The sequence below is a fragment of the Chelonoidis abingdonii genome, chromosome 15 (assembly GCF_003597395.2).
Source record: "Chelonoidis abingdonii isolate Lonesome George chromosome 15, CheloAbing_2.0, whole genome shotgun sequence".
NCBI classification, from domain to species: domain Eukaryota; kingdom Metazoa; phylum Chordata; order Testudines; family Testudinidae; genus Chelonoidis; species Chelonoidis abingdonii.
Genome location: NC_133783.1, coordinates 43,943,998 through 43,970,435, shown reverse-complemented (window position 1 = coordinate 43,970,435; position 26,438 = coordinate 43,943,998). Strand labels below are relative to the sequence as shown.

Below are 26,438 nucleotides of genomic sequence, written 5' to 3'. Positions count from 1 at the left end.
GAGACTGATTCAGAAAGATTTGGAGAGCCTGGAATGATGTCCCGTCCCTCTCAGTCCCGAGAGCGAACAACGAACAAAACAAAAAGCACAAACAAAGACTTCCCTCCACCAAGATTTGAAAGTATCTTGTCCCACTATTGGTCCTCTGGTCAGGTGTCAGCAAGGTTTACTGAGCTTCTTAACCCTTTACAGGTAAACGAGACATTAACCCTTAACCATCTTTTATGACAATGCCTATTTTGTATACAGTATGTTTCTACCATCAGTATACAATTGCACCTAGAAAACAGTTATAGATTTGTCACATACCACTACACTGACACACTCAGATTTAATGTTAATTTTTTTCTAGTTTCATTTACTATATTAAATCTGCTCTCTCTTTAAAACACATGTATAACTCCCATTAACTTTAATGGCATTTACAAGCACATAAATTACTGTAGCTTGCACAATTAAACTGCATTGGTATTATTTTATGTAATGCAGTATAAGACAGTGAGGGCTACTTCAAGTGAAATTTTCTTTTGTAGCTGGTAGATGATTTGCTGATTGTGAAAGTCTCTTCAGATGACAAGTGTTTCTAAAACATTTTAAGGTATTGAAGAACTCCAAGGCACCCAGATGTGCAATCATATTTTGGAACTAAATCATAAATGTGCCTGCAACATGCATTCCCAAGATAGTCCTCTAAGACAGACAAATGGAATTTATTGCAAATAATTCTGCTTTTACCAAATATAACTTCTGTCTGGTCACTAAAATAAAAGTTCTCGAACACTAGCAAACATTTATGTAGGGAGATTTAAAGTATGCTTGATAGTTGACGAACATAAAGAAAACCTGAAATCTATGTATGTGTCTGAGTATGTATTTACGTAATCCTTCCTGGTGCCAACTATAAATGCTGCATAAAAACAAAACATGAACACATCTTCTGATCCTAAAAAAATCAACCAACTATTTAATTCACATTAAATATTCCCACAGGTAACAGATGGTTTAACACACCATTCCCCAATTGGGTCAGCAAATGTATTTCAAGAAATGATTTCAGATGCAACTCTAGCTTTGGAAAATCTCTAGTTTTCAGTAAATGGGATTTAATATGAAGGCTACTCAGAGCAGCTGTTTCTGCTAAGTCTGGAAAACTGTACCCAGTTTTTGCATAACCCAAAGCAGAACTTATGTCATTTAGATTTTTGCCCCCTGATTCCCCAAGGGATAACATATTTTACATGAAACAATCAGCAGTAACGTTACAGAGCATGCATGTCAGGACTTTGTCATCATTTTATTTAAGGAAAAATTGTAAAGGTATTTGTACTTAGCATTCCACTTTATCTCAAGCACACTGACAATGTTTTTTTCCAATACTCATCTTTGTAAGAGGCAGTGTGTGTTTCATATATTAAACTCCATTCTCCAAAAGGTTAATTTTGGTACTTTCTATTTTGTGTTTCTTTAGTGCCTCTCAGCTGAGGATTTCAAAAGGCTTTATACAAATTAATCAATTAAGCCTCAATGCCTGTGTGAAGCAAGTGGCTTTATCTCCATATTGCAAATGGAAAACAGAGAGGATACGTGATTTAATCACCATCAGAGCAAGTGAGTCTGTGGCACAGATGGGAATAGAATCCACCCAACTCCCAGTCCCCAGCAGCTATAATCACTAGGGGCCATATCATGCCCTCTATATTCACAAGTAGAGGTTACATGAATACAGCCTGGAGGAGAGTGGAAAGGAATAGTGCTGCTGCACTGAATTGTTCCCCACCTCCTATTGTGAGCCTGCAGAATCCTTTCTACTGGAATAGGGCTGTGCTGCTAGAAAGGGGATGGAAGGAGTCAAGAGCATCATGTCCCACAAACCCATATACCTCAGGGATGACGAGGTTTTAGTCCTGCAGGTTGAAATTCCCTTTCACAGAGATCCCAGAGCAGTGAAGGATTTCTTAGCAGCATAGCTTGTGAAGTAGCTGTGCTGTCAGGGAACTGGAAAGCATGTGGTGGGAGGAGGAGGGAAGACAGACTAAGTTTTGTCTTTGTGGATCCTCAGGGGAGATTTAGGAGATGAAATCCCAACCAGCTCTGTGGAGATGGGTGGGGATACTCTTCCTCACAAAATAACTCTAACAGAAATAATCTTCCTAGGGAATGATCTGGCCCTAGTTAAGCATCCTGCCTATTCTATTATTTTCTTCTGAAGGCTTCTTTTCATGAATTTGAGAACTTAGCCACAATGACCTCCCAAAATTCTTGGAAACAAAAGTAAGCATGGTGCTGCTTCTAAACAATACAAATGTCAGGAGCATGTGTTACATTCTCTCCAACCATTCTCGTACCCCATCATTCTATAGCTACATATTGCAACACAGGACCTGCCTCTACATACACCACTGACACCACTATAATGGAGCCACTGATTTCTGTGGGAAAAGCATCAAGTCCTTAGATTGTGAACTCTGTGAAGCACAGATTATTTCTTCTTATATATCTGCATAATGCCATGCACGTCAACAGTAATTATGAATACCACACAGATATTCATCCAATACACCTTGCGAAGCAACATACACAAAAATGGTGTTCATCAATAATGTACCTTAACGAAGTTATTGATGTTGCTGTGCTAATTTTGCTGTTGGATTCTTAACTTTTTCATTTCCTGAATTTGAGTAAAAAAATCTTAAATTAAATGGAAAAAAAAATCCTTAAGATTAAATTTTGTCTTTAAAAGTAAGTCAATAGCACCAACCAGAAAGAAGGAAGAAGTGACTCTTGCAAGATATATGGCCAGCTATTTATGTGGTCTGGTGTCTGTCAACAGCTTAATATTTTACAAATTCCAGAAGTGAGGATAATAAGTAATATTTATTTATTGTATTGCAAAAGTTCCCGGATAGTCAGTGGAGGTTAGGAACTCATTGTGCTGGTGCTGTATAAACATGTACTAAAAAACACATTCCAGTCCTGAAAAAGGAATACTGATTCTCAGCAATATTCAGGATATCCTTAAGATAAATATAGAACTAATTATCGCCCAACTGGCTAATGATTTGGGAAAATGGAGTTCGTTAACCCTCAGTGTGTAGGGTAAAATTAATACACTGAAAATGAATGTCCTTCCCAGAATTTTGTATGTTTGAAGGAGTCTCTCTATTTCTATTCCTCAATGTTATTTTAAGAAATTCAATAATATTTTCAGAATGTTCCTTTAGGGTGCAGGTAAGAAACCTAGACTGCCTCTCAACAAAGTACAGTTCCCCCTATCTCTGGGCAGATATTGTTTTCCCAACTTGGACAATTATCATATCTCCCTTTTGTTAAGGCAGACATCTTTATGGGTGTTAAATATGACCCCAGAGACCCCACCTTAGGTTCAGACACTGAGAACTGGTATACCCTCTCCCTGTTTCAGGTATTGTAGGATCAAATTATTATAGATTTGATGATTCCAGAGGTCCCACAATAATGGCTGTGAGGCAAGCCTGGTCAAACTTGGCAAGGCAATTTTGTTCCCATCCAGTCTTCCCTGTAGAGGTGGTTCTATGGAGCAATCCTATCCTTAAAATCCGTGGCAAAACCGGTGGTAGGATTTGATAGACAGAAGCATTATGACTGTGTCACAGTTAATTGACAATTGTAAATTTAAAACCATTTGTAGATCATCAGCAACAATTTGGCTTGCTCTGCTCTGGAGCATGGAAATATCTCCAGTTAAAGCTTTTACTTATGAATGTATTTGGACCAGACACATTGGGAGCTCCAGAACTACTTGTTTTGGAGAAAATTTCTTGGTTTACTCAGCCAGTGGTATTCTTCTATAATTTTCAGGCCCAAAATTTTCTGCCAAAGATCGATAATTTGAGAGTTGTTTAGAATAGAGATTTGGATGGACAACTATCTCCGACCCAAGGGAATACAATTGTATCTAATGTTAAAAAAGTAACTTTAGACCTGAGGCTATGGCTTATTAATCAAAAAATATTTGTTCAAACATACTGATTGATCCCCACATAGGCTAATGGTAATGGACTTATAAATGCTGACCACTGCTGATGTCACATTAGCTCATGTCAAAAACAGATAGTTAAGGGTTAATGCCTCTTTTACCTGTAAAAGGTTAAGAAGTTTACCTAGCCTAGCTGACACCTGACCAGAGGAACCAATGGGGGAACAAGATGTTTCAAAAGGAAGGAGGGAAGTTTCCTTTGTTTAATCAGTTTCAGTTTCAGCCGGAGTGAAAAAGATCAAGGAACCAGCCTCTTATTAGAGCAGTAAGTTTTAGAAAGGAATAAATAGGTTTATGTTAATTTTCTTTTGTGACTTGTTTTGGTGCCATTAAGGGAATTATCAAATTGGGTATTCTTGTGGGTATTAAGATTTTTGCCCAGGGAAACATCCTGTGTTTTCAATCTATTGTCTGTAAGATTAGTTGATATGCTGTCCCCCAGAGTTTTTTCTTTCCTTCTTTCTTTCACCTTTCTTTTCTTTAATTAAAAGCCTTCTTTTTAAGAACCTGATTGATTTTTTCCCTGTTTTTTTTTTGATCCAAGGGAATTGGATCTGGACTCACCAGGGATTGGTGGGGGGAAAAAGGGACGGAGAAGGAGTAATTCTTCCTTGTTTTTGAGATCCAAGGGAATTGGATCTGGACTTACCAGGAAATTGTTGGAGGAGTCTCTCAAGGCTACCCAGGGAGGGGAAGGATTTGGGGGGAAAGGGAGTGATCCAGGTACTCAGAAATTCTGGATGGTGGCAGCGAGACCAGATCTAAGTTGGTAATTAAGCTTAGAACTGTCCATGCAGGTCCCCACATCTGTACCCTAAAGTTTAGAGTGGGGGTGAGACCTATGACAGCTCACGTTTTTGGAATGCCCCTGTATCAAGAATTTTGGTAAGAGGTGGGGAGGAGGACCAATTTGATATTGGATGCTAAACTGAAGCCCTCCCACTTATGTTTTGTTTTGGGATACATCCTTGATACCTGGAGATTATCTGACAAGGCACTGTGGTTCCAATGTGCAGCTTTGGTCACTATTAAATTTATCCTGCAAAAATGGAAAAGTCAATCCTCACCAAATACTGATGTCAGCCATATCACTGAGCCAGGCCTCGCAGCAAGCAAATGACTGGCATTCCACAAAAAAGGAGTGCCCCAAAATGCAAAGCAATTAGGGATGACTTTTTAGAGGTCTAGGATTAACGTAGACCCTGAAGATAGGTATGCCACTCTTCCTCCCTTCCCTTTACCCTAACCTTCTTTATTTACATTCTGTATTATGATGAATCTGGTATATTTGTTCTATTTAGAAAAATGAATAAAATATACATTAAAAAAATATAACATTTCGGTCCCAAAGAACTTATTGGATAGGTAAGTAAAGATAATCTGTAAATAAAAGATTTTTTTAAAAAGTAAACCCCTGTATTCCAAAATTGATGCATATCATCATTTCTGTTAGTCAAGCAAATACTTGAGTTCTCACATTAGCTGATTTGCAGTCCTTTCAAGTGCTTTTTATCTCAAAGTCAACACAACTTACAGTCCTGAAGACATCTAAATCCAATTCTTGACTACAAGTAAAACAGGATTTAATATGTATACTAATGTCAATATTAGTGGTTTTACATTCTTTTAAATCTTTGATAGAGAATATGAATAGCTTCCTCAATTGTGGCATATTCTACATTCAGAAAACTAGGTATCCCCTTTCTCAAAAGTTAAAAGAATATAAAACTAATACCATACTTACTAAGCAAATTCAGTCTTCTTTTAGCTGCAATGAACAATTGGAACTGAATAATCTCAGAATGTGCAATCTGCATCTTGTTTCAGACAGAGGAAATGAACTACTAAGAAGCACTGAAAATCAACGACCATTGTGATTTGGGTATAACACCCACTGGGAGAGTGCAGTGGATGCTGTGCCACAGAGGGATGACTGGTAATAAAAAGCATTATTCCTGGTTTTACCGTGAAATAGTAGAGCGGGGTCCTTACTGAGGTCCACGCTGACTTGTCACCAGCTTGAGCGCAGCACGTTTCATACTGTGGACATTTGCTTTCATCTCCCACTCTACGCCCCTCCCCCACAAAGTTTATACAGTACAACCACTGTATGTCTGTGCTTGCAGCTTCTCTGTTAGATGAAAAGAAGTGTTTATTGCTACAGTTCATCAGCTAGAAAACCTGCAGAAAATCCTTTTAGCTATTCTATAGTTTTAAGAAAATGTGATCACAGAATGCGTCTGACCCTGCATCTGCAATGTAACACAAACTGTATAGTGTTTTGTATGAGACACATAGAACATTTTCTGTTCACTTGGATGGTTCCACCTCTGTCTGCTTCCCAGAATGTAGTTGGTACTGTTGGCATGAGAACTTAGGCCTAAAGAGGAAGGATGACCCCTTGGTTAAGGCAAAGGAATAAAACTTGGGTGATCTGTGTTCAATTACTGGCTCTGACACAGACTTCCTCAGTGACCCTGGGCAAGCCATTTAATTTCTGTGTACCTCTGTTCCTCAGCCCTTGTCTGTCTTGTCTAATTGGCCTGTAAATTCTTCATGACAGGGACCTTGTTTCTATGTGTATGTATAGTGCCTAGTACAAGGGGGCCTTGACCTCAGTCTCATAATAATGGACCGAACTAGTGGTACTAAAGAGAAACACACAGCTCTGTCCTGTCTACTTATGGGCATTTCATACAGAACCAGCAAGTGCAGGTGAAATTTGCACAAAACACAGTCCATGTGGCCGGTAAGGGCAGATTAGAGAGAAAAGGGTTGAATAGGAATTGTTCACCTCCCCCATAGAGGCTCTACTGCATGAACATCACAAAGCTGGGGCTTTGCAGTTTGGGAGTATCATCTTACCAGGGATGGTGGGACCAAGACAGATGGTAACTGCTTTATGTGGCGTCATCTCACCTCCCACTCCAAGAAGCCCATGGAACCTCCATTGAAAATTCCAGCAGTGGATTAATACTGACTGACTCATGCTCTGTATCTCAGGGGCACAGTGTGTGTGCACAGGCAGTCAGCCAATGGCAGCAGGGGGTATCAGGGAAGAACAGACCCTCCAGGAAGATGCTCCAGGACCCACAGGGTTTCCCTCAATATGTAAACAGAGGAAGTTGCCACAGGAAAAACAAAAGGCTGATAACAAGGAAAACACTGAGAGGAAATGGTTCTCTTTTCAATGTCATATACAGAAATACTGGATTCTTACAATACAGTAACCAGAATTATAAGAGCCAAAATACGAACTGGAATGAAACACTATTGGCAGGAGTTTGTTTCCATAAGCACTAGGAAGTAGACTTTCCCACAGATCCAAGCATTACACACCCCATCAGTTTTAAGACTATAATCCCTCCACTAGCACCTCCTGTGCGCAAGGAATATGAATTAGATCTACTTACTCATTTCTCTCCAGACTGATGACTAGTCGCTTACTTTCAGTTTGTATTAGAAACTTCATCAGTGCTGGGTGACTCTGAAAAATGAAAAAGATGACAACTAAGTTCAATGCCAATAATATTCTCTTAGGGACTGATGCTGCAATGTGCTAAGCACCCAAATCCTGCTGTATACAATGGCAACTCAGAGAACCTGACATGATAGGGCCCTTATTCCTTGAAGGGAGAACATGTTGAGAGAACATTAACTCTTTGCAATGCAACATCTTAGAAGCTGTATTTCTCTGTTAATAAACAGAGAGAACGGCAGTATGGGAATCAGCAGGGTATCACACTTGCTTCACAAAGACAGACGAAAGAGTCTACATGGTAAGCAATTACATTACATGTACTCTTCCTGAGATCAGACTGTGGCAGGAATACAGCTCTGATTCAGTTTGTAAGACAGAACCACAACAGTACATTGCAGATCAGTTCCTGGAGGCCTTCTGGAAAGTCCCCAATACAATTCTGAAACAATCTTTTTCTTCTCCAAATGCTGGTGTAACATCTTGCCATAAATGCTTCATGAAAGCTCTTGCTCACTGTTGCGTTTTTTAAATGAGCTGAATCAGCCTTAGGCTTTGTGGGGCAGTTTGCAATTAAGATGTTTATAGTCACATCTAGCTCCCTCCTTACCTGTAACCAAATCTGCGGTGCTGAGATTGGGGAGCCAGTTATATGACTCCAGTCAAAATATTCATGTACTTGAGGCTTGTGCTTAAGTACTTTGCTGAATCAGGGCCTATAGCATAGACTCCCTGGGTAGCATAGACCTGTGACCATCATTGGAACTTCAGTGGGAAGGCAGCACTGCTGAATTAATTTATTTTTCCCCTAGGAATAACTGTAAATTTTAAAAGGTATTTTTATAAACTTACTGTAAAACAAAACAAAACCCAAACAAAAACAAAAACCCAAAACCCTAATCTCTCCCTCCCAAGGTTTTTAACTTAAAAAAAAAAACAAAAAACACCATTACTACTGCCATTCCAGGCAGAGTGATCAGAAATAAAGAAAATAATCACAACGATCTCTGTGAAAACAGACGAACTATTTGATCTCTCTAGATCATAGATAGAGCACCACGGAGAATGCACAAATATTTAAGGAGGAGGAGATGTCAACCGGAGAACAGCACCAAAAAATTAAAAATCCTATTTAAGACTTCTAGATTTTATTTCCAGCTCTGACATAATTTCTGTGAGATACTGGGCAAGATATTCAATTCTCTGTTCCCCAGTTTCCCAATAATAATTCTTCCCTCTATCAAGGAGGTATGAGGCTCCATTCATTAAATAAGAGATCCTCAGAGAGAAGGTTAAAGGAATGAAACAAACTATTGTAAGATTCTAGGAGTGTGGAGGAGTAGGCATTAAAACACTACCGTAACGTTGCACTCTTGTGGTTTTATGAAAATATTCTAATGAGTGTGAATATAAAGTAACTGGAATATGCTTCATGCAAAAGGTCTCTTGTAAGGTATCATTACAAAGCTTATAATCTACTGAGCATGATCATCCTATTTGTATAAATGTATCATTCTTGTATCTGAAACTAGAAATATAACTCTGAGGTCCTACTGTAATTATGTAAAATATGGGCCATTAATGGTGGCTTGGAATCTTGATTGCTCCCATTAACCAGGATAATTGGTTGTAAATGGCTTTATTTACTTGCAAGTCTTCCTGTATACCTGTGTGCTCGCTGCAGTCATGAGAAATCCCTTAGGGCTTGGCTACACTTGCAGCCGTAGAGTGCTTTAAGTTAAACCTACCTTCGTAGAGTACACTAGGGAAAGTGCTGCCATCTGTCCACACTGAGAGCTGAAAGTACACTGACATGGCCACATTTGCAGCACTTGCAGCTGCATTGGGAGCAGTGCATTATGGGCAGCTATCCCAGCGTTCAAGTGGCTGCAACATGCTTTTCAAATGGGGGTGGGTGGAGTGTGACAGGGAGTGTGGGAGGAGAGAGAGTGGGGTTTTGGGGTGCTGAGAGTGTGTCAGCACACTGTCCTATATGTTCAGACCCCTCTCCATCCTCTTCCTCTCTCTCACTCAAAGCAAACATTAGCTGTTTGGTTTTTTCCCCTCAGAGCAGCCAGCACTCCGAAAGGGAGCCCTCCCGCCTCTCTCTCTCTCTCTCTCTCTCTCTCACTCAAAGCAAACATTAGCTGTTTGGTTTTTTCTCAGACCAGATAAGCAGCCGGCACTCCGAAACGGAACTTTGAAAGAGCACTTCCATGTCTCGAGTTCACAACAAAGACAAGAAAGGCCACTTCAGTTAAGGGAATTATGGGATGTTTCCGGAGGTCAATCAGAGCATTGTAACGTTGCTTCTCATTTACACTGGCACTGAAGCATCTCACCCAATATGCAACAGCTGTTAATCCTTTTGCCAAGCTGGAGTACCAGGAGCGCTCCAGCCAGGGAGTCAGAGCACTCTATGTGTCTTGCCAGTGTGGACGGGGAGAAAGATAGAGTGCTCTGCGAGGCTTTATTGTGATATAACATGCAAGTGTAGTCGAGGCCCTAGTTACCACCTGAGCTAGAACAAGGATTGTACCAGGGGAAAGAATTGGGCCCAGATTAGAAAGGAGTCTAGTCTGTGAAAGAAACTTATTGGAACATGGGTGAGAGTGAGATTTCATCTGTATTCAGTTTCCTACTGTATTAGGCTTTGATTTGTGTATTTTATTTTATTTTGCTTGGTAATTTACTTTGTTCTAGCTGTTATTACTTGGAACCACTTAAATACAACTTTTTATACTTAATAAAAATCACTTTTTGCTTATTAATTGACCCAGAGCAAGTTATTATTACCTGTAGGAGCAAACAGCTGTGCATCTCTCTCTATCTGTGTTATAGAAGGCAAACAATTTATGAGTTTACCCTGTATAAGCTTTATACAGAGTAAAACTGATTTATTTGGGGTTTGGATCCCACGGGAACTGGGTGTCTGGGTGCTAGAGATGTCCCAAGATGTCAGGGAAAATGGGCTCAGAGGTAGTCTCAGCACATCAGGTGGAAGTCCCAAGGGGGTCTCTGTGACTCAACCCATCGCAACTACTTTGCCTAGTGAGTCAATAACCATCCAGTAATTCTTGAATACTGCACTTGAATGCTGAATTACAGTTTACATGTGCAAAGTCAGTCCTAATAGAAAGCCCACATTTATATTAAGGACCACGTGATCATCTTGCTTGGGGGGAGCATTGCCTACTGGTCAGGGAATTAGGCCCTATGATATGCAGAGAAGGGTTTTGGTAGGGAGGCCCAGGCCCTGTCACTCCACCAGGCTCCGGCCCAGGGTCCTGTGAGGGCGACCAAAGGGACTGACAGCTAGAAGCGCCTTAAGGCTGCCCTCCCTCGGCCACTTCCTACAACCCATCTAATGTCCACAGCTTACAGCCTGTAACAGGAAGGCGTGAAGGGGAGCAGCTCATCGCTTGGCGCCTCTTCGCATTTGGTGGTGGTATGGCAGCTCTCTCTCTCTTGGGGTGGCCAAGAATCTGTTCTAAGATTCTCCCCATCCAGGATAGTCCATATACAAAACAAGGGAAACTAAGACAAACAGAGTCAGTATGCAAGAGAAGGAAATGCTTCCCTTTCAGGGTATAACGGAAGCAGGTCCTCTCTTCCCTCAGTCCTTTCCTCAGAAGCTGCCAGGTAGCGGTCCTTCCTCTTCCCTTGTCTGCCTGCAAGTGAGCTGTTCTGCTCCCTTCGACCTTCTCCTCCAATCTGTGCATCTCTTACACATGTAGTGGGGCAGAACTGGCTGAGTCCAGGGCAGTTCCTTAACCCCTTGTTGTCAAGTGTCAGATTGGTGTATCCATCACAGACCACTGATGCTCAGTTTGCACCTTAACAAATAAGCTTCACTGAAATGTTAGACAATACTTTCTTGTTTTGAAATTCTGTTTCTGGTTTAAGAGAGTCATAAGAACGTAAGAACAGCCGTACTGGGTCAGACCAAAGATCAGTGTAGCCCAGTATCCCATCTACGAACAGTGGCCAATGCCAAGTGCCCCAGAAGGAGTGAATCTAACAGGTAATGATCAAGTGATCTCTCTCCTGCCATCCATCTCCACCTCTACAACAAGCTAGGACATCATCCTTACCCCACTTGGCTAATAGCCTTAATGACTTCACCTCGCAGAATTTATCCAGTTCTCTTTAAAAACACGCGTTAGATCTAGCTCAAATCTCTCAGCAAGGAGTTCACGATTACTTAGTGCCTGTGTGAAGAATTCTTCCTTTTTTTGTTTTAAAACCCTGCCCATTAATGCATTCTGTGGCTCCTATTCTTGTATATCGGAATAAGAAAGTACTTCCTTATATAACTCTTCCCACCACACGCCATTGATTTATATACTCTATCATATCCCTCTTCCTCCTCTTTTCCTAAGCTGAAAAAGTCACTACTCTTAATCTCTCTCACTATGAACCCCGTTCAAACCATAATCATTAGTTCCTTACTCTGACCTTTCTACTGACAATATATCTTTTTATTTTTTGAGTGGGAGACCAATCTGTATGCAGTATTCAAGATGTGGCGTACCATCTGATTTATATAAGGGCACTAGATATATTCTCATCTTTTCTCTATCCCCTTTTAATGATTCCTAACATCTTGTTGCTTTTTTGACTGCCTCTGCACACTGCGTGACGTCTTCAGAGAACTAATCCACAATAACTCAAGATTTTTCTGATTTTGTTTTTGCTAAATTAGCCCCATCATATTGTAATTTATAATGGGTTTATTTTTCCAATTCACTATTTACATTTATCCATCATTAAATTTTCATTTGCCCAATTTTGTGACCCATCACATACTTTGATAGATCTTTTGAAGTTCTTCACATGTGCTTTGTCTTAACTATCTGAAGCATTTATATCAACCTGCAAACTTGGCACTTACTTTTTTACCCCTTCACAATCATTTATAATAAGTTGAATATGAAACTGTCTGAGGACGAATCCTGGGAACACCACCAGTTACCCCTCTCCATTCTGAGAATTTACCATTTATTCCTACCCTTTGTTCCCTGTCTTTTAACCAGTTCTCAATCCATGAAAAGATCTTCCCTCTTATCCCATGACAACTTAATTTACGTCTCAGCTGTTGGTGAGGGACCTTGTCAAATTTAGGTCAGTCAATCAGAGCTGAAACATTTGAATTTCAGTGATTTAGCATTTCACTGATTTATAAAAAAAATGCTTCCAAATTTCTGATTTATTGACTAAAGAGTCTATACTACCTCAGATTGACTGAATGACAGCATGTCTTTTAAATATAAGTGTTTATAAGTGATTTAGAAAAGTGTTGCATCTGACGAAGTGGGTATTCACCCACGAAAGCTCATGCTCCAAAACGTCTGTTAGTCTATAAGGATTCTCTGCTGCTTTTAGAAAATCACAACCCTTTATTAAAATTGAAATCATTATGGCAAGATTGTTATGTGTGTGTGCGCATGTGGGAGATTGAGGCGGAATTCCAAGTTCACTATATTAAAAACCTGGCAAAATTCCAAGTCTCTTAAACACACCATTAAGTACAGACTAGACTTTTAAAGAGAGATGGTGACTTCCATCTTAAATCATTTGTTTCAAACATCACTAGTGCAGATTCACGTGCAGCTTTTTTCCCCCCTTGCAAAACAGTAACAATATTAAAATACTGTGTCCTAATGTACTTTTCAATAACTAGACCCCTCTACAACAGTGGTTCTCAACCAGCGTCCAGGGTCCCCTGGGGGGCTGCAAGCAGGTTTCAGGGGGTCCGCTGAGTATGGCTGGCATTAGACTAACTAGGGCCCAGAGCAGAAAGCCAAAGTCCCGCCACACAGGACTGCAGCCAGGGGCCCTGAGCCCCACCACCCAGGGCCTGAGCAACTTAGCTTTGCAATGCCCCCTATGGTGTGAGGGGTCCTGGGCAATTGCCCTCCTATACCCTAATGCCATCCCTGGTTTTTATATGCAGAAAAACAGTTGTTGTGGCACAGCTGGGCCATGGAGTTTTTATAGCATGTCGGGGGAGCCTCAGAAAGAAAAAGGATGAGAACCCCTGCTCTACAATACCAAATAAATGCTTCTGACTGCAGCCTTGGCATTCAGACACATGGGAATCATTTATTTGCATGAATATTTAGAGGGAATTTTGATTACCGCTTTAATATTAGTGCACTGATTCCAAAGCCCAGGAGATATGCACACCATAGAATTTAAGAGGGCAAAACAGAATTAACTATAATGTTACACAGTAAGGAATTAAGATATTGCAGCAGCATAATGGGTTCTCCTAGCCTTAAAGCCTTTTAGTTAATATGTAAATTATGGATATGTTTATTTGTGAGTTCATAATAAAAATTCATTGACAGTCAATTAACACTACCAGGCTTGATATAAAAAAAATGATGCAGAGAAGAACGTACCATCAAAAGATAAAACTGTCACTCTTCAAAAGGTGCACAGGTAATTTAAATAATAGTTCATCCAGAACAGTGAGTCCTTCTGTCACTGCTAGAGAAGGATGGTCCAGTGGTTTGGGTTCTAGCCTAGACCACAGAGGACCCGAGTTCTATTCCCTCCTCCTTCTCTATAGACTTCCTAACAGACTTATAGCCTTGCTCCTGATCTGGAAAATAAATGGGGATAATAGCACTTCCCTATCTCACAGGGATGTTGAGAGGATAACTACACTGGAGATTGAGAGGTGCTCTGATATTGTGATAACAGAGGCCATATAAGCACCTTACATAGATATATTTCAAATGTGCAAGAGAATTAGGGATTATTCTGAAGAAGGTGGGTTTTAATGTATAAACCTCTGAAATACGCTCAACATTATTATTTCATAGGAAGTTATGTTAATGTTCCTCCATTTGTTTTTGCAAGTCTTTCAGAACTGTATGCGTTTCTTGCAAAGCATAATAATTTCCACTTTGAGACAACTTTTTGAAAATGCATTGCAAGATTCAATAGAAATCCCACTCGCGATAAACACAGATGTCAGTTATATGGTTTATATTTTCTGCTTAGAATAACCAACAAAAAAACCCACCACATCGTTGTGGTATGTAAAAAGTGTTATGTCCAGTCTCTTTTAGAAAGAACCAAAAAATATTTGCAGTCATTTTTTGTAAGACAAGCAAAAAATAATGAGGAATATAGACCATTAATTTCCATGCTGACACCACTTATTCCATGTGCAAAATCCTTCAATACTACAAAATGTGAAACTAAAATACTTTTATTAAAACAACACACTACACACGTGCCAAGTCTATAACCGCTTTTCCAAGTAGCCTATTGCTTTCTGACTTATTTTATTGGGACATCACACCAATCCACTGATTTTTTTCCAGTACGCAACCAGTACCCATGAGACCAGAGAATGGTTTGTGCATTAAGAAATAGCCCTGACCCTAAGACATTTAAAGTAATCTGTTGTTTTCCTCACTTCTCTCCTAATTCAGAGTACCTAAATTAATTTCATTATGCACTCTCACATGACATAATAAGGCACATACTTCTCTTAGCTTGTACTTAAATTAAAAAAAAAAAAGTGTGCAAATTTACAGTCAACTGTTTTGTTTTCGTTTTTGGTGTTTGTTTTTTTCTGTAGGTTTGAATTAGGATTAGCGCAATTTATTTAGTAATCGGAGAACAAAAAATATTGAAACACTGAATAAATAGTACACAATTTGAATTAGACCCTCAGTTGAGGCCAAGCAGGAATTACTCTGACAAATCCCCTGAAAAATAAATACAACAAATAATGGACAATTTAAATCATCTCTTGTGAATGAGATGCTAGGCTACTGTTGACAGAAACAGACCAAAAGAGAAAAAGATATGACATATCCAAGAGCCAACTGGCAGGGAAGAAACCCTCTCATTTCTTATAAAGGAACTAGAATCATTATGCATGTCTACCTGACAAGTAGAGTAGGCAATGACTTTTAGATTTATTGCTCATCTGGAATATGAATGATTGAGAAATACAAGTGCAATACTATGCCAAATGAAAATGTAAGTTGACTAGGAAACATCATTTGTTCCGTTAAAAAAATCCAGGCTTCAAAAATTCCATGCTCCTGATTGGCTAGGAGCAGCTGCAACTTGTGATGATATCCATCATTGGCTGGAACTGTTTTTGTAAACAACTACTTCCTGGTCTGGACTTATTCCCTGGCACTGAAGCTGCTTTCAGGAGAGCTCTCCTGTGGTCATTCTGCACTTAACTTTCATCTCTGGATTTAAATTGAAAACTGCAGGCAGAAGAATTTTGAAGTAAAACAATTAATTAAATATTGCTTTTAGAAATCACTGTTAAGTTAAAAAAGAATCACCGGAAAGCTCTCCAGGCCTTATGTTGTGAGAAAGCTCACAGCTCAGGGTCAGAACCAAGGGCTATGGCTTTCTGATTTTTGCTCTGAGTAACAACACAAGTGGCCTCAGATTCAGGGCCAGGACTCTAGGTCATTTCCCAACAAGACATCTACTGGTATTGGGGTGAAAAGTTAGACAACAGCAAGGATAGTCCTGTGGCTAAAGCATTAGATGGCATTTCAGGAGATGCAAGTTCAGAGCCCATCTCACACAGAATGTCTGTGCCCAAGTTGGGATAACACATTTAGGGTACACCTATACTGCAGCTGGGAGTGAGCCTCTAGTCCAGGTAGACTCCCGGATGCTGTGGAGACATATCCTATAAGTACAGCAGTTAGCACAATGTATCCCCTATTTTGATTGGGATGTCTAGGCAGTACTGGAATACAAATAATAAAAATAATTATTAGTATGTATATTATTCTATATTCACTGGTACTTGTTTTTGTCTTATGCCTCAAACTGAACCCAATGTTGGTTTGTTAACAACAGTTCCTTGAACCTGTTGTTGTCTTGAGGGACTGACTAACCAGCAAAGATGTTACTATAGCAATAGCCATACAATCATCTTCAGCTTTCATGTGTGAAAATATTAATGGAGGTAGATTTATTCAGCATGTTTGTTGCATCCATACTGGAAGTTTAATTACAAAGGGCATTGCACAGAGCATATTTTAGTTGCAAAGTAATCTACGAAGAAGTATTATTCATAGCTGGACTACACCTTGCTTGAGGCTGCAGATTTGGAATTTACTGTAAGCATGCTGCAATGCTGTCAGCTTTCCCCTTGATACTAGCTGTCAAGATCAGGATAGAAAACTTATACATAATTTTATTTTACATCTGAAGGAAGAGGAAGCTGATGGAGTGGCCACTCCTAAGCTATAGGACTCTGTACTTTCTTCACTATCAAAAGATTCAGCATTTTATCTGATTAAGATAAATGAGTTATGCTGTCACTATCCTATCTAAAAAATGTTTTATTAGCATTTATATAATAGAAATAAAAGCATGTCAAAATAAAAGGACTAGAGAAATAGCACAAAAACAACTTGAAAGTTGAAATGTCTTCTATAAAATTTCAAATGTCAGTATTTTTAAATTTGGACTTCCCAAATTTATTTTGTATAAAATGTCAAATCCCATAGTTGAGTGCACAAATCATCAGAGTGTACAAAGCATGTAGACACATACGTTTCTATTGTATTCACCCAAGTGCCAATTTAATGACAAATATGTGGTATATTGATATAATAATCAGGTGCCTGTGTCTAAAAAAAATGCCACTAGTAAACATGGATCCAAAATAGACAGGCAAACTTTGCAACAACAAAAAGGAGCTTATAGACCTTCACATTCAATGATTAATTGCATGGGCTCTACTTCAGGGGAGGAGAAATCACTCACCTTGTAAGAGAGGAGCACATGAAACTAGGTTTTGGGGAATGTTTCATCTTTGTGCAAAGCTTAGGTCAGACATTCATATTACTAGATTCACCCACATCTGCCTGAATGTGATTTCCCCACAGAATGCCCCAACCACATGCAAATATGGAAGATGAAGGTCATCTGTTTTGACAGAGTTGGCTACAGTCAAGCAAGTCTGGTTGTTGTCATGTGCAATATTTGTAATACAGCAACATGAGTCAGTGCGAAGGCAAAATAACGTGCTTAATGGAAGTTAAGAAATGAGAGGGGAAGCAAAAATCTTAGGAAGATAAATAAACTAGAATAAAACTCTAAATGGAACAAAAAATCTTCAGAATGAAACCAAATAGATATACCATTTAAATTTCAGTCAGCAATTAATTTCTGACAGGTGCATAAATCACTAAAGACAGTATTTAGAAATTGGCTCTGCTTCTGTGATTTGCAGACAGTTCTTTGGTTTTGTCATGGTCTCGCTAACACTCATCAAGTGCATGTTTAACTCAGTCTTTGCTGTTTTGAGTTGAAAGTGGTTTAGATCCCTAACACATCACAAGAACCTGCCAATCACCCTAATATGGTAATGAACACTTTTCCCCCCAAGTTTGACCTTAGTGGAAATCAAGTGATGTAGTTCCTATGAGAATTAAGATATTGAGCATTTACTTTCAATAAGAGTTGGGGGCTTAACTTCATCAGGCTTCTTGGAAAATACCCGCCTAAAGTTCTGTGGGCCTGATTCAAAATGGAAAATTGCAGTTGACTCTGGTCAAATCTTATAGCTCTCATTCAGCAAAGAACCTAGACACCTGCTAAGTACTTTGAAGAAAGCAGGTGCCTATGTGTTTGCTGGCTAGAGCCTATATGCCTAGAACAAGAATGTACAACAATCTCCAACCACCACCCTACAAGAATGCCTCCAGCCTAACCTGTGGGAGCACCTCTACTGGTGAATAACTAGTTCAGCATCTGTGCCTATTCTCTGGGCCTCTGCTGAGATTGCCAGTAACAGTGACAATTTGTATCAACCTTAACATGGACACTTGTCAACTAGGAACTGGACTGAGACCCCCCATTTCATTTCAATGATGACAGGTCACCAAATGGTAACTATTTTCAGCAATTACTTACCAAGGTCACATTCTAATTGATAATCTGGTGGTCAAGGTAAAGTATTGTACAACAGGATAGTTTGAGGGCTTAGGGGTAAGCACTGTGATGGGGTTACAAACCTCACACTGACCTGTAAAAGGTCAATGAACTGCTGTTAGCTCCATCAGCCCCAACCACTACACCTGAAATGGACGTCAGGCCTGAAAGACGAGCTAAAAAGGGGATAGCCTGCTTAGTTGGGAGCCGGCAAGGAAAGGGAGCAGACCAACAGCTCTAACTTGGGGAGAGAAGCCAGGTTAGGGCCAAGAACTAATAAAATTCCTGCCTGTCATTGTCTTCATGGAAGGAAGGTAGGCTTTGACCTGGGACTCTGTGTGTACCTGGACCTGTCAGCTGTTAAGCAGGATTCAGCAGAGTCAGATCCACCGGAAGGGAACTGAGGGGACAACCACCACCAGAAGGGCTGAGAATTAAGTCCACCTAGGACAAAGACTCCATTATTTTGTGTTTTTTTTGGACTGTGGCGCTGGACTCTGCTACCCCAGAAGAAGGTTGAATATTTGTAGTGACCAAGCTGGCAGGCAGACCCACAAATGACCAGAGCAGACTAGAAACGCCATTTGAGAAACTGAGGTAGAGCAGATGCAATGTTTTGCTCCACTACAAAGAAGCATATAGGGAGTGGGATGCAATAACACCCTAGTGGAGAATGTGAGCACTCACTAGATCCCTGGAATCAAGGAGATATTGGAACAAATACAGAAGAGCCAGTGATAGTGGGAGATAACTAGCAAGCATTTTCTGGTGTCCTCTCCCCAGCCCTTTTGTTTGGTGGGGGGCAGGGGGGGAGGTGGTATCTATGAATGAACAGTGGAAGACATTCTATGCCTGATGGCAGTAGGCTAGCAACACAGGAACAGCAGAGGCAGACCCAGCCCATCCACCTGTAAACTTCTAGAAATCCTGCAGGAGACACAGCTTGCTGCTGAACAGCAGTGGCAGAGGACGGAGCACCAGGAGCAGTTCCTAAAACAGCTGGAGAAATAGGCTTTAAGAAATCTGATGATCAGGAAAGGGTAGCTCAGGCAGGCCTGTAGCTGGATCAGCAAAGCTGGGTCCAGAAGATGACACTGAGACCTTCCTCTGCACATCTGTGCAGGCAGCCAGTATGGCCAGCTGGGAGAAGTCATCTTGAGTGGCCACAGGATCCCCTGATGGGAGTGGCCCAGGCAGCATATAAGAATGAGTAATGAACAGATGGGCTAATATGCAGCTATTTTGGGCTCACTGGGCTTGACTCAGGAGAGGTATCAGCAATTGTTTCTGGTCAAACTATTCCCACAGGGAGTATGACCACAGATAATCGCCCAACAGTTTTGGGACTGCATGAGCCGTTGGCTGGCTCCAGAGACAAACTCCACAGAAAAAATCATGGACCTAGTGGTCCAAAAGCAATTCCTGCATATTCTGCCTGTGGGAGTCCAAATTTGAGTCAAGTGGTTCTGGCCAGTGCTAGTGAGGCAGTTGAGAAAATGGATACCTATTTGGGGGCCAAGCTGCCTCAGCAGTGGGCCAGACCAAAGTATGCCCTCTTATGGAAGGCAAAGAAAAGGAAGAGACCCAAGTGCATGTGTGTAACACACACACACACACACACACACACACACGTGGGGTGGTGGGGATCTGGGGAGAAATTAGTAAAGACAGTGTGTGTCCTGGGTAACCTTAAACCAATGGTAAAAGAAGAATTAACAGGGCCTCAGTCAGTTCCAGATCTGACCATTCCCTTGAGGACATTTAGGGAAGCTCAATGGTATGCTTCTGATGTGGGCATCCTGGCACATATTAGTTTTTTGATCTCTGTAAGAAGTACAAACATTCACTATAAGGGTAGGATCATGTTTATTTTCTCCTCTAAGCTCCTGAAAAAAATTAAACACAAATAATCAAGGTCAGACATATGCATTACCTCACAGGCCTACCTCTCAAAATGTCCCTCATTTGCAGAGATACCAAAATTAACTATATTCTACACAAATCTGGGTTTCTCTCTCTTTTTCAATCAGGAATTCAGAATTAAGGAACTCAGGTTACAGAAAGACTTACACTACAGGGCCTAAATCCCACATCATTTTCTGTACAAGGGACATCTGTGTGCCTTATTTGTCACACTGATGTTCCATACTGGGACCCTGGGAAGTGAAAAGTATGTTTACAGGTGTCAGACTTCTATGTTGGCATTACATATCCTCACAACATGTGGTAGCACATACTTAAAAGAGAGAAATGTAAGAAGATCCATTAGATCCAAGACTACCTGGGGAATCAGAATGATAACTAAAATGCAACCCAACAAACACAAGTTCTCCAACAAGCTTATCTACTTAAGATAATTACAACAGAATATTACAAATGGTTTGCACTACTTTCCACCCTAGGAATATTTCTCTCTCCTATTAAAAACTTCTTTCTAAACTAAAACCATAGGAAATGAAACAAACACTCGCAGAGTACATTCCGTGCAAACATCTATAGAGCCAAATGATATTTCATGCAGACAAAGAATAAATATTTAGATTTAGTTGATTGTTTTGCAAGTTCCTCAGGGTAGGGAACTCTAGGGTGTTTTGTAAAGTGCAATGCACTCATCCCTCTGGAAGGAAATAACTAATAGCCAAAGAGAACACAGCATTTTTTAGGAAGCAGCAAAGAACCACAGTCCTTTAATGCTTTGACATGGTGAGTTCAATGTAGGAACCTGAAGAAATTCTTCACAACACAAAAAAAAAAAAAAAGATTTTCTTCTGACACATCAAAAATACTTGCAATCCCAACCTTTATGGGATGATAAATGTGCACAGTAAAATGAAGTTTACACCATTTTTTTCCTTAATGTCTGGAAAGACATCATATCCAATCTAGGACTTTCTCCTCTCCTATTACACTTAGGCAATTTAAAGTCCACAAACATTCATAACTTTTCTCCTTCCATTTCTGCTTCCCAAACTGTAAGCCCGCCATAGACACAGCTAAGGGTTGTTCACAAACTGTTGGCCACATGCTATCTTTCTGTTGGGTGATGTACACAGTAGCTACCTGTGGCATGTTGGGCCCAAAGCAGTGAGGGTGGGGAGAGGAGCGGAGCAGCTCTGATGCCTTTCCTCTTGCTTTTCAGCCACCACAGTAGCCCTGCTGTGGAGTTGGGGTTCCATGATTCAAGAGAGAGGAGAGAGTGAGAAGAGCCAGGGAAGAGCTGCTGAATGCATCTTGCTTCACCTCAGATTTCCAACCAAAATTCCACTTGTCAGAGATCCCTCTATACATCTAACAGATGTTTTGGAGCATGAGCTTTCGTGGGTGAATACCCACTTCGTCAGATGCACCCACGAAAGCTCATGCTCCAAAACGTCTGTTAGTCTATAAGGTGCCACAGGACTCTTTGCTGCCTTTACAGATCCAGACTAACACGGCTATCCCTCTGATACTCTATACATCTGCAATCCCAGCCCCCAAGAATTGTTCTGGAGTCTCCCGGAATTAAAGATTAATCTCTAATTTAAGAATATGTCATGTGATGAAACCTCCAGGAATACTCCAACCAAAACTGGCAACTCTACTCTCCATTGATAGATTTCATTGCAGCCAATTGGCTCCACTTTGGGTCAGCATCCAAAGGGTTTCACTGAAGATGCTCTTGCTCTCTGTAGGCATCCCAACGTCCATGTTTAGGTTTAAAGGGCAGAGTGCTATACAAATCCTTATGTAGGCAGGGCAGGCAAATCCGCCTACCTGGGAGGAAACTTCCATCTGTCCGAGTGGAGTTCTCTCTCATGAAGACAATGGCGCCATGACAATTTAGACCATGTAAGGGTCTGGACTAAGGTTTCATGACCTCTGCAGGAAAACACATGAGGGCACCATGCCTATTTGGGGAAAGACTACTTTAATATATCCTTTTCAAGAGGCATCCTTCTTAAATCTTTTCAAAATAAATTAAGTATCTGAAACAGACAATCGGAACAGAATGAATCAATTTTGCTCTTGAAAACAGAATTAGAGCTAGGAAGCATGATTTCCCACTCACGTTAATTTTACACTGTTGTAACTACTGAGTTGCTGATCTAAGAGAAGAATTGGGCCCAAAGATTTAATTCAACAGTCAAACTGTAACTTTTGTGATCATTCCATGAGGAACTATACTAAACCATATCAAAGTGCTTCTGGCCAAACATACAGGAATCCACAGAAACCTCATAAAGTTAAACTTTTAAACTGTCAGGTGTTTTCTTTTGTTGTTGTTGATGATTAATATTCAACTGAGCAGAGATCCCAACCTCATTCCTAAAATGGCTATCCCATTAAGGTAAAGCCTAAGTATATAATACCCTATTTTCACAGCAAGCTTTGAGATAAAAAAGCCATTCAGGGATATCTAAAAAACAAGTTGTTGGAGTAAGACTAATGAAATACGAAAGAGGGACCCAATTCTGTGAACACAGACTAATAACCACTATGATTAGGAGTAAATGTTCACTTTCCATAGGGCAGGCTCAATCTTATAATTTGCTATAACAACATGAAACATCCTGTCAAAGATAAGGGAAACCCCACCTGAATCCCTGCAATAAGTATAAACATAATCCGTTGTTTAGTGTGTACCAATTGTCCCTCTCTGTGCCTCAACTACAATGAGTCTGCTATAGCTTCCAGGGTTGCAGGGCTCTTTTCCCACTGATGACCAAGACAGACAAGTTATAAACATTTACCTTTACTAGGGACCATTTAAAAGAAATTATCTCTAGAATAAAGAGTTAGACTTTTACTTATTTTATGACAAAACTTTAGGCTTCTGTGAATAGCTACAGATATTCCTCCACAATGTTCATTTGGTTGTAAAAATAGAAAAATGACAATAGTTTATGTGCTGCAGTGAAAATGAAGCCTCCCAAGGAGGATGATAAAACTGCAAGATGCAAGTGAAATAATCCAATGTCATCTACAATATCATCTTTCATTTTAGTGTATTCCTTCCAAGTTCTTTTATTTCCTGTTATGGTCCCAGTGGCCAGTACTAAAGAGCATAAGCAACAGAGGACAGAACATATTTGGAGAAAAATATAGTGCACTGCCTTCATTTTCAATAGACACCTACTTTGAAGATGAATTGCACAAGGGAGAAGACAACTCAGGTTTGCCAAGAAAGGAAAAACAATCATATACTTGTGACAGAGAAGGATGCATCTGCACCAAACTGTGAACTCCATTTTCTCCTGTAATCTTCACTTAGTTCTGTGTGCTGAACATACGAACAACAGTCTATTGCGATGTAGGGAAAGTGTTGGTCGCCTCCTTGAAGGACTATCACTGAGAAGCCACCACAACCCAATGTAGGGCCATTTTTAACTCAACTGCTGAACAAACACCATGGAACAATGGATTTTCTAAGAAGGGCAGCAGCATGGCTGATGAATATGCAGCTTCTCAGCCTGGACACATGAAAAAAGGAGATAGACTATACTGAAGGGGGGAGGTTGAGTCTCTGAGCAGTGGGACAATCATTGCCACGTGGAAGCTGAAAGTGTGTGTGCGTGTGTGAGAGAGAGAGAGCAGAAGGCACTGTGCCCAGTCTGAATACTGACAAACCTCAGCCTTATGTGTAAGAGATGAAATTAGTCACAGAGAGAGGCTTCTCAAGACTTATTTTTTCAAAGATCTGTAACTCTCAAATGCTTTTAAGTGTGAAGTGAATGTGGTTAAGACATTCTTTTGCTAAGCTTGTATTCCTTGCTTTCATGCCATGTTGTCCCCAGATGAAGTTAAACTAGAAGCCAGAGTGCCCACAGCTAGGTGGGATTAGGTGGGCGGAGGCGGAGGGTGAGTATGTAAGCAACTGGGAACCTCAGGAGGGCCAAGACACTGGTTCGGGTTCTAAGGTGCTGGACTGCAGAATCCCACATCCCAAGGAAGGACTCAGACAAGAGGTTCTAGCCTGGAAGCGTGACATATAGACCTATAGCTAGAAACAGCCTGGTTAGAAGAACAGGGAACCCAGCAGTCAGGTCTACTCAGAACAGACTGGTGGCTGTACAGGGAGTGCCCTATGTCAGGAATTGTGTCATAAACTGACACTTCACCAACAGGTGACATTAAGATGAAGCAGACTAGATTTTGTTAAAAGTAAAATTCATAGTTATTATACAGTATTTATACTGCATGTTTGACTCACACATGTTCACTTTGCTATCGAACAGACAAACGAAAAATATATCATTCTTGAAACACATTTTACTCTGCTTATACAATGCTTTGCCTAAGCCTCTGCAGGAAAAACAAATATTTTATAGTGAAGTCTTACAACACAAAAACTTAACAGAGAAGGCAGTGAGAAGGCAATAGCTTTCTATCTGAGTAGTCTTAGTTATTAAACAGAACTTGTTACAGAAGATCCTCTGCAATCTGAGTAATTGTAATGGGAACAAGCAGCTAATGATAACCACCAATTTAAAATGTAGGCAAACTTCTTTGATAAACTCTCTCATATAAAAATTCACATTTAGTAGATGATCTATCATGCATAGGTGTTAAAAGTAAAGTTCATTTCCCTTCCTCTAGTGACAGAGTATACTATGATCCAATTTAATGCTGCCTTCTACACAAAGAAGGATCACCATACTGTAAAAATGAACACAGTAAATCAAATTCAAACACTGACTAGGTAAGTCAAGGGCTATGTGCAGCAGCTTCTCACACCATGCGAATTGTATTCGCCACACATCTTGAAATATATTTTCCCAACAGCCAAATCCTTTAGCACACTCCACCACCCCTAGATCTCCACATGTCCAGGACTCCAGCGCACTTCCCCAAACTTGTAACTGAATAATGAACCTGACAATAATGTCAGCATCCTACAAGTGTCTCCTCTCCATCCCTTTGAAGGTTGCTTATTATTGCACACATTTATAAGGCACCCATACCTTTAGCATCTGGGCCTGGAGAGGGAAAAGGTTTACAATGAACATTACATTCCTTGAAGGTTCACATTTATAAGAATTAAACAACTCCTTGATCATTCCTCAGAGTGCTGAGTTCTTGTCTGCTTGTCCTGTCCTGAGAGGAGTACCTGTGCCCCTTGCCATACAACCTATATGCTGTGTTGGGAGAGGGGGAAGAAGAAACCACAAACAGATGGGAGATAGCAGAGCATTAAAATAAATGAGTTGCTGTGGGGCCCTGGCAGCAATAGGGAACTGGTTTCAGAGAAGGGGATGTCCAGGTGTGCTTACATCAATGGGTGCATACGCGAGGAAAATTGGAGGGTTGGGATCAGTACACTGTGAAGTCAACTCTGAAATCTATCCACCTGTCTTCAGCTCCCTGATCCTCACACTCTCCTGTCTCAGCATGGAGGGAGAACCAAAGCAGCTGGAAGGAACTACTCCTGGGGGAATTCTGCACCACTGCACGTGCACAAAATTAATGTCACCCACAGATTTCTTTCCTTTCCCACAGAAAAAATACTTTCTGATAGGGAAGCAAAGGGAAGCTGCAAGAGCAGTCACACATCTCTCCCTAGCAGAGCAGGTGCATCATTTCAGGTACCCAGAGCAGTTGGCAGAGAGGTAAATCACTGCAAGGCTGGAGACACCCCAGGCAGTGGCTCCTACCCTGAGCTGCTAGTCCCGGCTGGGCTGGAGACAGGAGAGGACAGGACTTTCTCTTCCCCTGCAAGGAGTGTCTATGGCTGTGTCAGAACCACCCTAGAAACCTCCCTCAGCTGCAGGAAGCTCAGTACCCTCCCCTGGTTCCTGCCCCCATCACTCCTCAACTGTGAGGGGAGCGGTCACTGTACAGTGAGCTTCTCCTTCATCCACCCAACCCCCATGCTTCCGGACTTTCCATACTCAGACACCCCTGCCAAGCCTCACCAGGTACATCCAGAACCACCCTAGCCCTACATATCTAAAACCCACCCCACTAATCCTCAACCACTGCATCCAGAGCTCCCCTGCACCCAAACACCTTGCCTCTGGACCC

General features: G+C 40.7%; 1 protein-coding gene across 1 annotated transcript in view; it reads right to left on the bottom strand.

Annotated features, from left to right (window-relative positions):
- ADAM12 (ADAM metallopeptidase domain 12) overlaps positions 1 to 26,438 on the bottom strand; it is a 305,398-nt gene that overhangs the window by 218,749 nt on the left and 60,211 nt on the right. Inside the window, exon 3 of the mRNA XM_032794825.2 lies at positions 7,429 to 7,502. Within this exon, the coding sequence (XP_032650716.1) occupies positions 7,429 to 7,502 (74 nt within the window). The remainder of the gene's footprint in view (positions 1 to 7,428; positions 7,503 to 26,438) is intronic.